Source organism: Vulpes vulpes, chromosome 3, assembly GCF_048418805.1.
Source record: "Vulpes vulpes isolate BD-2025 chromosome 3, VulVul3, whole genome shotgun sequence".
Classification (NCBI taxonomy): domain Eukaryota; kingdom Metazoa; phylum Chordata; class Mammalia; order Carnivora; family Canidae; genus Vulpes; species Vulpes vulpes.
Window position 1 is genome coordinate 113,325,847 of NC_132782.1, and position 15,124 is coordinate 113,340,970.

The window sequence follows — 15,124 nt, forward strand, 5'->3', positions numbered from 1 at the left end:
AGGCGGTAGAGCTGCCAAGGGTTGGGGGTGACAGAGAGAGAGATGACTTTAGCCCTTCCTCTGCCATCTGGGACAGGGGTGAGGTCCCTGGGGCACCCACAGAGCCGGGGACATCACTCTCGAGGACTCTTCTGTGCCAGCCCAGCACCCTGCTCATGGTGGGTGATGAATAACATTGCAGAAGGATCCAATGGATGGACAGCTGACACTTGGTTTCCCTCTTTGTAGAAGGGAGATGACAGCCCCCGCCTGAACCACTGGGGAGGTCCCTTAGCCACAGCATGCACAGGGCTGCAGGGGGTGGGGTACAAACACACTGAGACAGTTTAGGATTAACATACTACACCTGCAGCATCCAGCTTGAAAATGCCACGGATTTGTTAAAAGATATGTATCTATATCCAGAAGAAGCTGAACAATCTCCAAATAGGATAAACACAACGAAATCCACACTGATATATATTTTCATCAAACTATCAAAAGATGAGGGTAGGGATGCCTGGGTAGCTCAGCTGGTTAAGCATCTGCCTTTAGCTCAGGTCATGATCCCAAGGCCGTGGGATCGAGCCCTGCATCAGGCTCCCTGCTCAGTGGGGGGCCTGCCTCTACCTCTCCCTCTGCCTGTTTTTCAGTCTATCTGTGCTCTCTCTCTTTCTGTCAAATAAATAAAATCTTTAAGTAAAAATAAGTAAAGGCCTTGAATAGGCATTTCTCTAGGAAAGATCTACATATAGCCAAAAAGCACATGAAAAGATGCTCAGTATTACTGGTCATATTAGGGAAATGCAAATCAAACCCACAATGAGGTACCACTTCACATCCACTAGTATGGAAAAAAATGGAAACAACAAGTATTGAGAAGAAGAGAAATTCTAACCCTCATTCATTGTTGATGGCAATGTAAAATGGTGCAGCTATTGTGGAATGCTGCTTCTTGGTTCCTCAAAAAGTTAAATATGGAATTACCACATGATTCAGCAGTTGTATTCCTAGGTATATACACAAAAGAAAAGAAAAGAGGTATTTAGGGACGCCTGGGTGGCTCAGTGGTTGAGCATCTGCTTTCAGCTCAGGGAGTGATCCTGGAATCCTGGGATCAAGTCCCACATCAGGCTCCCTGCATGGAGCCTGCTTCTCCCTCTGCCTGTGTCTCCGCCTCTCTCTGTCTGTGTGTCTCAAGAACAAATAAAGAAAATCTTAAAAAAAAAAAAAAAAAAGGAACGAAATTCCGACACATACTATAACATGGACAAATTTTGAAAACACTGCATTAAATGAAAGTAACCAAAGGGCCACGGAGTGTATGAATCCATTTACATGAAATAGCCAGAATAGATAAATCCATAAGGACAAAAAGCTTGTTAGTGGCTGCCAAAGGCCAGAAGGAAAGGGTAAGGCACGGTCACTGCTCAGTGATTGTCAGATCTCCTTGGGGAGCGATGGAAATGTTGTGAGACTTGACAACGTTGATGGTTATACACCATGAATGTATTAAATGCCACAGTTGCATATTTTTAAATGGTGAATTTTATGTGTTGTGAGTTAAATCTGAAATAAAAAAAACCCAAAACACCTGAGACCTTTCTGACAAGCCCACCCCCAAAATTACCAAGCCCCTGCAGCCTGGGGAGTGTAGCCCCGGTCCAGCTGGCCTCCCTGTCACTGGGGCTTCTGGCTCACAGTGTCTGGATGGGAGAGGGAACCGGGTGCAGGGACAGGAAGTCCTGTCCTTTCAGGGGGAGCAGCAGCAGACAGCAGGGGAGCAGACAATGCTGAGCTGCCCCCAGGAGGGACCCAGCTGCACACAGACCCAGGTGGGGACTGCTGAAGCTGGTGTGGGTGGAACAGATGGTGGAACATAAGACCCCCTGTGCACCTCTCACTTGCCCCCAGCCTCACCCTGGTTTTCCTGGATGTCCCCCCAGCCAGTCACCCAGCGTTGGTCCGATTCTGGAACTTGGAGGAGGAGATCATAATACAGATGGGCTGGATATACTTATTGTAGGTGACAGAGGAGGACAGCTTCAGCAGGGCGATGTCGTTGAGTGAAGTCCCCTCAAATTGGGGGTATATGATAATATCCTTCACCCTGTAACGATGGTAGAAGGTCCACAGTTTCCAGTAATGTGGCCTAGAAGACAGCTCACCAATATGGGCCGTCCATTTTGAGGGATCACTGTGCCTGGCAAGGGAGGAAAGAGCAGTTATGAGTCCTTAGAGAACGGAGGGCCACCTGAGCACACCTGGGGCCCACTTCCTGAGGGGAGACTGCTTCAGGTGCTACTAGGGTGCATCCTGGACAACAACAACAGAGTTCCTTTCATGGCCCAAAGTGTCCAGTCTAGTAGAAATGATGACGGCCCAGAGAAGATAGTCCAAAGTCCTAGAATCTGAGGCCTTTGGGGACATGGAGGTGAGGCAGCCGGGTGCCTCCCAACCAGCCTGTCACCTCCCACCGCCGTCCTAAAAAACAATGAACGGATGCACAGGACCGAAGCTGGTGGCATCCAAGTAGCTGCCTCCACCTGGGGCCACAGGCCAGGCTCTGTGCCCAGCACTTATCCGCCTCCTTCCACCTCCTGGTACACCTCCGTCGGGAGGTGGGATGAGGAAGGGGATGGCGGCGCTGCTACTTGGGGAGAAAAGCCAGAAAAGCACGACACAAAAGTGTGTGTGAGTGTTCTGAAGAACATTCTAGAAGATGGAGAACAGGGTTTTCCTCACGTGGCTGCAGCCGGGCCTGGGGCTGAGGGGCACCCGAGGGGGCGGAAGCAGTGCGTGGCCGTGAGCACCCGGCGCTGAGCAGGCTTGCCCCGCAGTGCTGGTGCCTCCCCCGGAGCAGGCTGCCCTGCCAGGGCCAGCGCCCCGGCTCCGAGTCCTTTCCGCCCACCACGCGCGGCTGGATTTTGTGGAAGCCGCAGGGCCCTGCGATGGACAGGCGGACAGACGGACAGGCGGCTGAGCCCGCGGGCGCGAAGGGCAGGGGCTCCCGGGACGGCGGGCGTCGGGGGTCGCGGGGCGGGGCCTCCCGGGGCCTGGGGACCCTCCCCGCGGGGTCCGCGCCCCCCCCCCAGGGCCCGGCAGTTACACGTGAGCAACGACGAGTTCTCGAAACCTGGGGGGGCGGGGGGAGAGGAGACGGTGAGGCGCCCCCGCGCTCGGCGGTCGGGGTCGGGCCCGTGGGCAGCTCGTCCCACGTCCTGGCGCCTTACCTGCGAACAGCTGGTCGCGGTCCTGAAACTCTGGGGGGGGGGCGGGGGGCGGGTGAGCTCAGCCCCGCCTGCACGCCGCCCACCTGCAGGGCCCCCGCGGGGCTCACCCTGCCTCCCGAGCGGACCAGCAGCGCCGCCAGCACCAGCAGCAGCGCCCCGACGTGCGGGCCCATGACCTCCTCTCCCGCCTCCTGCGCCGCCTCCTCTTCCGCCCGCTGGGGGGGCCCGGGGCGGCCCCTGGGGGAGAGGGAGCGCCCGCCACGCCGCCCGCGCCTGCCCCCAGCCGGACCTCTGGGGGGTGCGGGGGTGCAGCCGATGTCCTCCCGGTGCCGGCTTGGCCCTTCCTTCCCCTCGGGCCGGCGCCCCCAGCCACAGCGCGCGCCCTAAGGGTCCTGCCTGCGGCGACCCCGGGGTCCTGGAGGCCCCCGCCCACCCCCTCCTGCGGGAAGGGCCGGGCTGGCCCACAGCCGGGTCTCCGGGACTCCCGTGGGAACACAGGAACAAGTCCTCCTGAGGGCGCGCTCGGCCCCGCGGTATGGGGCCGAGCCAGGAAAAGAAGATCCCTTTCTTTGTTGGGGGAGATGATGGCGGCAGGTGTAGCCCCTCCCTGAGCCCACGCCCGGCTGCTCCCGCCCAACCCAGGCTGCCCCTGGCGGCGGCCCCAGCCCCCCTCTGCTTCCTCCTCCTCTTCCTCTGAGGTAAATTTTGGAAGTTGAAACCTCAAGGCGGTTTCACGGACACCATGAGGTCCTCCATCCCAGCGTCCCTGTAACCAGTGACTCCCCCAATGCGCCTTGGGGTGTGGGGGTTGTGCCCTCTCGGTGTCCTGAGCATTAGCGCAGATTGGGGAGGATTTGCAAAGCGATTGCCTTCTGAGGTCCGCCCAGCCAGAGGAGAGCCAGTGTGGGCTTGCAGGAGTGTCCCTCGGTGGGAGCCCGGGGCCCTGCCCCACAACACCCCCCCCCCCCCGGGGCCCTGCCCCACAACGCCCCCGGGGTGAGTGGCCAAGGGATCAGGTGCTAGAGGCAGCAGCAGCCAGAGCGCGGTCCCTACTTGGAGGAGCAGGCGAGAGAGGTCCTCAGGGTGTCCTTGACCCAGGGCACCTTGAAGGAGATGCCTGTGAGAGGCACTCGGTGCTCGGTGACCACGGAACCTTCTCCAGACCATGAAGCTGGCCCCCTTGGCTTCACACACTGGCGTGCTCACCCCCATCACCTGCAGAGTGAGGGGCTCAGGCAGGTGGACTCGGGACAGATGGGGCCTGTGGGAGGCCATGGCTGGGTAGGGACTGGGTCCCCAGGCATGGCAAGGGGGCAAGATTTTTCCCTAAAGTGGTCCCCCGGTGTGGCCTTTGGCACCACAGCACTTGTAACCAGCCAGTGTCCTGTGAGCTCCTGCGGTCTGGGCCAAGCGTGGCACGTTGGTTGCCCGCGACACCGCGCGCCAGCCACCGCATCCTGATGCTGTTCGGGGAGCTGCGGCCCGGAGGGTCGCTCAAGCTGAGGTCCTGCCACAAAGGGTCCAGGCTCCCGCAGCCCACAACAGCCCCTCTGACCACCTCTCCCTCGCCCCCCAGCACCCCCCAGCACCCCCCCTCCAAGCTGTCTTTCTTTTCCTCGTGAACTCCAAGCTTGCTCCAGCGGGGGGCGGGCTCTCCCTGCGGACTCCTCTCCGGAGGCTGCTCCACGGCATCCCGTCTTGAGCTAAGGTGACCCCTCAGCAAAGCTTGCCCAGCCCCCCTTCCATCTCCAGCAAGCTCCATGCCCCTGGCCCCCCCCCAAGAAGTCAGCCATATCGAAAATGATCTCGTTCGGTCACATGTGCACCTGGCTGTGGGCTGCCCCCACATGACAAGCTATGTGGAATTAAGGGTGGACAGAGAGGCAAGGAAGGGAGGGGGAAGGAGAAAAGGTAGAAGAGAAGGAGGGAGGCAGAGCATATCCCAGGGTGGGGGGCTCTGGCCCGGAGGGCCCCGTCGCTGCCATCCCAGAGGGCCCTCCAGGTATCCTGGCCCAGGAGGAGCAGTGTGGAGGAGCACGGGGGGCGGGGGGGGGCAGGAGGTGGCCCCTCCAAGCTCCTTAGGGGACGTCAGCTCTTGGGGATCCTCAGACGGGGTGTGCAAGGCTCAGGGAGGTCACTGAGACCCCTCCAGGTGGGCGAGGAGGTAGCATGTCCTCCTCTCCCTCATCTGTGCCGCCACACTCGGCTGCCACCCCTTGAGGTGCCCACAGACGGTGGAGGGCAGCAGCTGGAGCTCACGTCTGTGCTTACTTGTGCTCACCCTCCCCTTGGTGTGCCCGGCTGGCTACCCAGCGCGTTGCTCTGGCTGGCACATGTTGGATACGAGCAGCATCTGGGGCCTGGGGGGCGTGGTGACAGCAGTGATGACCCTGGTGTCAGCCCGTAGCTGCGGTCTAAGTGCCGGATGACCCCGGAGATCCTGCACATGCTCGTCTCCCGCAAGGCGGGCTGCGGTGTGGGGCTCACGTTCTAACACTTGGGGCTCCAGGCTTGTGGCCGTCCTTAGCCACCGCCCCCATCCTGCCTGCACAGCTGCTCCCCACCGCCCAGAGAGGCCCGGGGCTGGGGCTGGGGGTACCTCCTCGGCTACCTGGCCACCAAGAGACAGCCCTGACGGGGACACCCAGGCCCTGTGCATCCAGAGAAGCCTCCAGAGAGGGAGGGGTGTGGGGTTTGGGTGGGCTTGGCTGCAGGGACAGGGGACACTGGAGAAGGCGCTGAAGGGGTGGTGGTGGGGGCTCAGAGGATGAAGGGTTCTCAGCCTGCTGCCTGGGGGCCGAGGGGGCCGCTGAGGATGTGACCACTCGGCTCACCTGTGGGTGGGAGAGCCAGGCATAGGCGGGGTGGCGCCTGTCCCAGAAGGGGCTCAGCCTGCCGCCTGCCCCTCCCATGTCCCGCCCGATGGAAACCGTCGCCCGAGGACCCAGCCTGGGCTCCCTCCTCCCGCTGCCTGCTGGCTCACACATCTCCAGCAGGTTCCAGGCTCCTGGAGAGCCAAGCTGGGGAAAGAGGGAGAGGATGGCCGGCGAGCTCGGCCCGGCTCTGAGCCTTCCAGGTTCACACCTGAGGTGGACGGATTCACTGCCAGCCCTGCCGCGCCCCCAGGGTGTTGCTGTGCCACCCACTGAGCCTAGGGACAGGGCTGCCATGTGACTGGGCTCGGGCAAGCCCTGGAGCTTGAAGCCCTCAGTCTCCCCGTCTGAAAAACCGGGAACGGGAGATGCTTTCACGGACAGCCTCTGGGGTCCGGAGGCGCGGGGCGGCTCGGCCCGCAAGGAAGCAATGCCCTTCTGCCCGCCAGCTTGCGTTTATTGCCTCTCAGGTAGACAGGCCCGCAAAGGCACCAGCCCAGCACTGGAGACTTGAAAGCCCAGTTCCAAGGGTCCCCCAAGCCCCCAGAGGAGTCCCGAGTGCAGGTGCACCTGGGAATCAGACTTGGATGGTGAGTGAGGGGCAAGACAACCAGGCTCTGTCCCCAGGGGTTCCCAAGTTGGCAGGGAGGCTGAGGGCACCTTGAGGCCTATGGGTCCCAGGTCGTGGGGTCTGAAGTGGGGGGATGGGGGCAGGCAGGGGCCGGGGAGGCTGGCGGAAGGCAGCCAGCCACGGAGGGTCTGGGGAGGGGTTTCTTGCCGGACACGGGCCAACAGCGGAGGGTCTACAACGCAGAGGCTGAGGCCGCAGGGCCCGCTGCCCGGTTAGGCAAGCCCCAGGGTGGCCAGGGCGGCCCCCAGCGGGATCAGAACCAACAGCGTGGCAGGGAAGAAGGCTCTGATGCCTTGGGCTGAGCTCTGGATCTGGCTGGTAATCCACGTGGTGTAGACACTGACATCGATGTACACTCCTGGCCTTTTAGGGAGGCCGCAGTCATATCCCCAGCTCACTATGCCTGCCTGGGTCCAGACTCCAACGTCGCAGACCAGGGGGCCTCCGGAGTCACCCTAGGGACAAAGGAGTCCAGGAGTGTAGGGCCACCTGCTTCGTCCTCCCTCCTTCCACGAAGGCCTCCCCACGCCCACCAACCTCTCTTCAGGCCTGTTGGCTAGGTCTAGTGGATGGAGGATTGGTGAGTTGGATGTTTCTGGAAGGCAGCAGAGGCCTGGGAATTTGGGGCAAAATCCCTGACACGTGGGACAAGCTGTGGGATGGGAATACCGCATTCTTTAAATAAAACCGTGCATTTCAGAGTAGGGGCTCTGAGGAACACTTCTGTGTTGCTACTCATGCTGTTTGCTTTGGTTTTGATGAAAAAATTCTGTGATTAAACAAGACTAAGAGGGCATGTGATGAAGAGCAGTCAAAGACGAAACCAATGCAGCCTAGAAGTGACCTGCTCCTCAGGATAATTTGCTCAGAGGCCCTGAGTGTTATTTTTGGGAAAGAAAAAAAGACATTTCTGGCCCCAGAATAAAAGCTTTAGGAATAAGGGATATGGTCACAGTTTGCTTAAGCACTTTTGAAATATTTCAGGTTCTGATCATGTTGGTATGATGTATTTAAAGGGATTGTTTTTCTATTTGAATTGACTCTTGTATTTAAAACAACGTTGTCCTCCTCTGCCCTGGAAGGGGGGTCTTTTGCGGGGGGGTGTCACTGGGTGACAGGGAGTGGGTCTGCCCTAAGGGGTCCCGGGGGGGGGCCGGGAGTGGGTCTGCCCTGGAGGGTCCCTGGGGGGTGACAGGGAGCGGGTCTGCCCTGGGGGGTCCCCAGGGGATAATGGGCACTGGGAGACCCTGGCCCCCATCAGGGCTGCTTGCTCACCCTGCAGGCGTCTTTCTGGCCACTCTCGAAGCCGGCACAGAGCATGTCCTTGAAGATGATGGGCTCCTGGCTGGGGGTGTTAGAGTTCTCCTGGTAGTAGGCGTCACAGGTCTGGGTGTCAATGAGGGGCACGTTTACCTCCTTCAGGGTGAAGGGTGGAGAGAGTGCTGGGTGGGGAGCAGAGCAGCACTCAGACAGGACGGCACCATCCCCTAGCTCTCAGCTGGCCAGTCCCTACTCTCTCGCACACACTCTGATGAACTAATGACAAGAAGCCGTTTCTTGCCGTTTTGCACGCCCTCCTCTGCTGCTTGACAAACAGGGTCCCGCACTGGTGTTCAGGAAGCCCTGACACAAGGCCGAGGTAGCACAGTGAGCCCACGCGGAAAGGGTAACGGAGGGATGTCTGGGTGGCTCAGCGGTTAAGCGTCTGCCTTTGGCTCAGGTCCTGATCCCAGGGTCCCAGGATCGAGTCCTGCATCGGGCTCCCTGCAGGGAGCCTGCTTCTCCCTGTGCCTGTGTCTCTGCCTCTCTCTCTGTGTGTCTCTCACGAATAAATAAAATCTTTAAGGAAAGGGAAAGCTGTTCCCTTCCTTCCTGTGGCAGGACCTGCTCCGAGGTGTGGCGCTGCCCTCCCGGTGACCAGGCGGTGGGGAGAGCTGGACACACAGGGGACCGAGGGGCATGAGCCAAGGTCCGGGGCAACTCACTTTCAGCAGATGACCCTACTCTTCTCGGCCCTCCCAGGCTTTGGCCAGAAATGGCCTGAAGAGTGCCTCTCAAAGACTCATATGCACCCACACCTCAGAAGGTGACCTTTTGTAGGAAGAGGGCCTTCGCAATTTAACTAGTCAAGGTGAAGTCATCCTGGATCCAGGCAAGACAGAAAAGCAGAGGACACGCAGACCCCAGGGGAGAGGCCGGGTGAAGATGGGGGCAGGCTGGGGCCACCAGCCCAGGGACACCAAGCATTGCCAGGAGCCAGCAGAAGCTGGAAGGAGCCTGGAGGATCCTCCGCTGGAGCCCTCGGGGAGCCCGGCCCTGCCAGCGCCTTGACTTCAGACCCGCATTGTCCCGAACTGTGAGAGATTACGTTTCTGAGGTTTTAAGCCTCCGGTCTGTGCTCATTTGTCAGGCAGCCCAGGATGCTGACACCAGGTGACAGTGCAGCACGATGCTGAGAACGACACGCTGTGTACCGAGAACTCACTCCCTACCCCGTCGGAAGCGCCTGAAACGGACGCATCATTGCTTGTCACCTTCACGTCACCCCTGCGGGGTTGGTGCTGGTCACTGGTGTGCTTGTCACGGGGGTGGAGGTCCAGGGCCCAGGCTGGGGCAGCATTCCAGAGCCCTCTGCTGGGCCTGCCATCAATCCCTGGGTTACTGTGCGCTGGGAGGGCGGCCGGGGAGCCCCCCGGGGAGGGGGTCTGGGGTGGCAGGCTGCTATCTGAGGGAGGTCCCGGTATTTCACCGGCTCCCCTGTGCTCTGCCCATCCCGGTGTGCAGGCTCTGGGTCCATCCTGTGTGAGTGTGGTGGCCAGTGCTGCTGGCCAGGGAGGCCCCGCCCACACTGGTCCCCACCCCCCACCATGCTCCCTGTGTCCTTACGCTGATTTGTGGCGATGTTCCCCCAGCCGGTGACCCAGCACCAGGTGCCATTACCCAGGGGGTCTCCAGGTTTGGGGAGGCAGACAGGAAGGATGAGGTCAATGAAGTTGATCGGTGAGGCCAGCTGCACCAGGGCGAAGTCCCCAGTGCCGAGCTTTTCCGAATAATCTGGGTAGATGATGAACTGGGCCACGGCTTGGAGCTCCTGGGGCTCGTCAGCCTGGGGGTGGGAGGAGATGGAGCCCAGCAGCATGACATAGGAAGACAGGGGCTGGTTCCTGGAGGTGGGGAAGTCCAGGGGGTCACGGAGGCTGTGCCAGGGTCTCCTGGGTGGGGGCCAGGGACCGTCTTGATTTGAGGGTCCTAACATTATAGACGGACAACTTGTTTTTTTATAGACAGACAACTTTACAAGCTGAGTGCACACCAGAAACGAAGAGTACCCCGTTTATTCCTCAAGACACCCCTGCAAAGATGCGACCACCTCCTCTATTTGGTGAGTGTGAGACAGACTTGAGGGCAGAGGCCATCCTGGGTGGATAAGTGGCCCCCCAGGAGGCTGGTGCTAGGAGGCCAGGGCCAGGGAGGGAGGGTCCCCAGAGTCTTGCCTAAGATGTGGAGGAGACCCAGGATCCTGTGCCCAGGAGGAGTGGGAGCCAGGCGAGGCGTGGAGGCATCAGCCCCGCCCTGAGGCAAGCCCCGCTCCTGGGCTGGACTGCAATCATCCCCTGCTCCTCAGTCTGAGGACTCTGGCCCCGGAAGTGGTGGCGGGAGCACACCATGGAGCTGGCCCTCACTGCCTTCCTGCTCTCCCTCCTCCCCGTGGCCCTCCAGGAGAGCACCCCGCTCTCCCATCTGGCCGCTCCCTGATGAATGACAACGAGATAGACCTGGATGCAGGTAGGACAAATACCGGCGTGGGGAGATGGTGAGAGCCTGAGGTTTGCGGGCAGATAAAGAGGAGGAGATCCTCCCAGCCCCATCCCTTATGGCCTGAACTCAGGCAGGTGTGCTAAGGAGCCCAGGCTCTCAATCAGACACTCCTAGGCCGCTGCACCTGGAATTCCACCTAATTCCAGATGGGTGGAAGGCTGTGGTTCAAATGGGGAAGGAAGGGTGCTGGGGGGGAAGGGCGGGTCCTGGCTCCCCCCGGGGCTCATACTTGTGCCCTCCCAGAAGATACTCACTGGTGGAAGCAGTGGGCCGCAGTCAGCACCCAGTCCTCAGCAATCAGGGAGCCCCCACACACATGCTCTCCATTCTCCCTCAGGCTGACCTGCCATGGCCACTGGCCCAGCTGGGCATCCTGCCCTGACACAATGCGGCCTGTCACATGTGGGCGTCCACACACTGCAGGGGGAGTCCATGGGCCTGTTATACGTGGTCCCCTCTGGGCTCCTCGGGCCCTGCAGACCCGGCCTCATTTATCCCTGCCACTCATGGGTTGGCATCTGGTCTCTTCTTCTTGGGCTCCACGAGGTGGAATTCTTTGTAAGAATTCCTGCTGGAGGGCAGGGCTTGGTGACTCAGGGTGGGGGTACAGGGCAGCTGAGCTGAGGGAAGTGGGAGTTGGGGGCCTGGATGGGCTTTCCAGGCGCGGCGGGAACAGGAAGGTAGTGGGCCGCTGGCCCCGGGCTCCTGGGAGGGTCTGTAGCACTCTGTGTGCCATGTGGTCTGCACCTGCCTGGTGGAGGCGGTGCAGGTGCAGCGGCCTAGGAGTGTCTGATTGAGAGCCTGGGCTCCTTAGCACACCTGCCTGAGTTCAGGCCATAAGGGATGGGGCTGGGAGGATCTCCTCCTCTTTATCTGCCCGCAAACCTCAGGCTCTCACCATCTCCCCACGCCGGTATTTGTCCTACCTGCATCCAGGTCTATCTCGTTGTCATTCATCAGGGAGCGGCCAGATGGGAGAGCGGGGTGCTCTCCTGGAGGGCCACGGGGAGGAGGGAGAGCAGGAAGGCAGTGAGGGCCAGCTCCATGGTGTGCTCCCGCCACCACTTCCGGGGCCAGAGTCCTCAGACTGAGGAGCAGGGGATGATTGCAGTCCAGCCCAGGAGCGGGGCTTGCCTCAGGGCGGGGCTGATGCCTCCACGCCTCGCCTGGCTCCCACTCCTCCTGGGCACAGGATCCTGGGTCTCCTCCACATCTTAGGCAAGACCTTGGGGACCCTTCCTCCCTGGCCCTGGCCTCCTAGCACCAGCCTCCCATACCACTGACAGCCACGTGTAGCGGCCCCACGTCAGCCAGGCTGTGTACCTCCCAACTGATTCCCCAGGAGCTAGTACGACCCCCATCTTACAGCACAGGAAGCCAGACTCCTGTGGTTGAACGACTTGCCCAAGGCCCAACAGGTGACAAAGCCAGAAATTCTACTTTGTGCCACAGTGTGGGGGGCCCAGGGGCAGAGGGGCTGGAACTGGCACCTAGGACACACTCTACTCTGCTGCCTAAGCAGTTCATTTCTGCCCCAGGGCTCTGAAGGTCCTAAGGTGGGGCCAGGATGCCCAGGAAGTGAGAGGGGACCCATTATTCAAGGAGGTGGAGCAGACACCCTGGTGTCTTTGCCTGACCACAAATAGCAAGCACCTGGACGCCCTGGCCTGGCCTGGCCTTGCGTCTGGAAAGCCTGTGGCCCAGAAAGCAGAGCTGCCCAGCCCCGGGCACGGGAGGACGGAGGGGTGCGGGAGATCTTCCCTGATTCCCGCTTTCTCCGTTTCTCAAGAAGTACCCATCCTTTCTGGTGCCCCGTCAACCTAGCCCAGGGGCAGCCTCCCCTCCAGAGCGCTCACTCCCCTGGAGGGTGTGTGGATCTCGGATCAGTCTCACATCCTTGAGTTAGGCCAAAATCACCTTCAGCGGATACTCTGGTGTTACTGCTTTTTCCACTTACCAGATCTCTTGATTTCTGAGAAGAATGTGAATTTATTTATATCTTGAGTGTTTAGAACTTTTTTTTCCCTTTATGTATTTCAAAGCTCTGTTGTCAGTGCCATAAAGGCCTCATAGCTTTTTGGTTGCTTATAACTTGGGTCAATGTGAAGTTTTCCTGTATTTCATTCTTAAGACTTCTAGCCCTGGGGTGCCTGGGTGGCTCCATTGGTTAAGCGCCTGACTTTTTAAAAAATATATATTTTATTTATTTATTCATGAGAGATAGAGAGAGAGAGAGAGAGAGAGGCAGAGACACAGGCAGAGGGAGAAGCAGGCTCCATGCAGGGAGCCTGATGTGGGACTCGATCCCAGGACTCTAAGATCATACCCTGGGTCGAAGGCAAACTAAGCTTCTGACTCTTGATTTTGGCTCAAGTGGTAATCTCAGTGGTTTGTGGGATTGAGCCCCGCATTGGGCTCCCTGCTCATCTGGGAGTCTGCTTCTTCCTCTCTCTCTGCAGCTCTCCTGCTTGTGCTCTCTGTCAAATAAATAAAATCTTAAGAAAAAGATATGCACAGGCTTGTGCTGTGATCAGAATGCCCACCCCGCCGCCACGTTCATCTGTCAAAATCCATCTGTTGAAGCCCAGGGTGATGTGTTCAGAGGTGGAGCCTCTGGGGGGTGATGAGGTCAGGAGGGTGGAGTCCTCGTGAGTGGGATCAGTGCCCTCGGAGACCCAGAGAGCTCCCTCACCCCTTCTGCTATGTGAGGGCCCAGTTGTGAACCAGGAAGCAGGCTCACCCTGAAACCTTGACCTCAGACTTCCAACCCAGGAACCACAAGAAACACAAGGTGCTGTTTATGGGCCACGCACCTACTTTATGGCATTTTGTCATAGCAGCCTGAGCGGACAAGGTCACCCAGCAAAGCATTCGACTCAGAGGTGACGTCACGTTGCTCTTCCTCCATGCGGGCTCACCCCATCCCTTGTTACTGCTGAGCTTGTGTTAGAGACCTAGGGTGCGGAGGGGAGACTGCCTGCCTGCACATTCGGCGGGCCAGCCAGTGCACGCTGCTGCAGACACACCTGGAGTGTCTAGCTGCAACACGAGGCACACACCTGCCGGTCTGCCGGTTGGCTCACCTGACGGGTGGTCTAGAGCTCGGCCTCATCTTGTCTTCTCTCAACCCTTGATTTTATTTTACTTAAAAAACTTCTTGTAGGGGCGCCTGGCTGGTTCACTGGTTGAACGTCTGCCTCTGGCTCAGGTCTTGATCCTGAGGTCCTGGAATCAAGTCCCGCATTGGGCTCTCTGCAGGAAGTCTGCTTGTACCTCTGCCTGTGTCTCTGCCTCCTTCTATCTGTGTGTCTCTCATGAATAAATAAAATCTTAAAAAAAAAAAAAAACAAATTTGCCAGTTCATCCTTTAGTTACCTCCATTTTAGTATTCAGCCCTTGCCTCCAAGGATTTCTCTAAGCAGCGTCTAGTGTCTGCCCTCTAGTTCTCTAATTGCCCCTTTCCTGGGTAGGAATTCTTGTGTGGTGTTTACAAATACCCTCAAGGAGCTTTCTGAGGACGTACCAGCTGGGATTTTCCAAGTCGTCTGCTATTCAATGGAATGTCTCGGTTTTCTTTGAAGACAGCTCATTTTATTCGAATAGATGGTTCTGGTGCATGTACAGACTTTCCTCAAGCGTTGCTTTGTCTTGGTTGCTGTGGGTTCATAACAGGCTCGCTGAACAGGCCTAGCACATTCCCACGCTGCACCGTCTGAAGAAGGGGCTGGCCCTTGACCAGCTCTTAGGGAATCACCCCTGAGCCTTTGGAATGTCTTGCTTGAAAACTGTGTCTCTGTAGACCTGGAGCTGTGTGCACCTCCAGAGAGTGTGAATACCACCTGGGGCCACCCGCATCCTCAGGGCCTCTGGAGGGGCTCACATCTGTGAACTAAGGTTAGCCATGTGGGCTGTCAGTGTCTGCATGACGGAAGCCCCATAATAGCACCCCCAGGCCCCTGGGCTCACGTGAGCTTCCCTGGCTGGCCGTACTTCACGAGTGTCCACACACGTCATTGCTGGGAGAACTGAGCTCCACCCATCTGACTCCATGGTGAAGGGGAAGCTAGAAGCTTCCACCTGGCTCTCTTGGACCTATCCCCTGTACCTTTGTCATTTGCTGATGCTCCCTGTACCACTGTAGTGAGCTACAACCCTGAGTGGAACAGCTTCCAAGAGTTCTGTGGGTTCTGGTGAATCGTGACTCTGTGGGTGTCCTGGAGACCCCAGGTCAGTTGTCCCATTCACACCTGTAACTGAAGAGCCAACTAGGTAGCTTTGTGCCCTGCAACTGGCTCCACTGAAGAGGAAGGCTGGCTGCAGGCCCTGTGCAGGTGGGCAGCACCAGCTGGGAGCCGCAGGCCTGCAGGGGGTAGGTGCCCTCCAGGTGGTCAAAACCAGGCCATCCTCCTCTGGCTCCTGTGGGGGACCCTTGCTTCAGCAGGAGCCCCATAGGCCCCGCCCCAGGTGCACCTACAGGACTTGTCCCTGTGTTTTGTTTTGTTTTGTTTTTAAGATTTTTAAAATTTGGGGGATCCCTGGGTGGCGCAGCGGTTTGGCGCCTGCCTTTGGCCCAGGGCGCGATCCTGGAG

At 58.9% G+C, this 15,124-nt stretch overlaps 1 protein-coding gene across 1 annotated transcript; it reads right to left on the reverse strand.

The window, feature by feature from the left end:
* Positions 1-6,928: 6,928 nt before the first annotated feature.
* LOC112908997 (serine protease 33-like) lies at positions 6,929-13,443 on the reverse strand. Its single transcript, XM_072751299.1, has 6 exons — positions 13,428-13,443; positions 11,462-11,527; positions 10,790-10,928; positions 9,603-9,880; positions 7,992-8,158; positions 6,929-7,171 (listed from the first exon to the last, which is right to left on the reverse strand). The coding sequence occupies exons 1-6, from the start codon at positions 13,441-13,443 to the stop codon at positions 6,929-6,931; spliced, it is 909 nt and encodes a 302-aa protein (XP_072607400.1).
* Between the last annotated feature and the right edge of the window lie 1,681 nt (positions 13,444-15,124).

Excerpts from the sequence above, each read along its gene's own strand:
- LOC112908997 (XM_072751299.1), bottom strand. Across the intron at positions 10,929-11,461 it reads CGAGATAGACCTGGATGCAG|GCCGCATTGTGTCAGGGCAG; the intron begins GTAGGACAAATA and ends CACATGTGACAG. Across the intron at positions 8,159-9,602 it reads GAACATCGCCACAAATCAGC|CACTCTCTCCACCCTTCACC; the intron begins GTAAGGACACAG and ends CTCCCCACCCAG.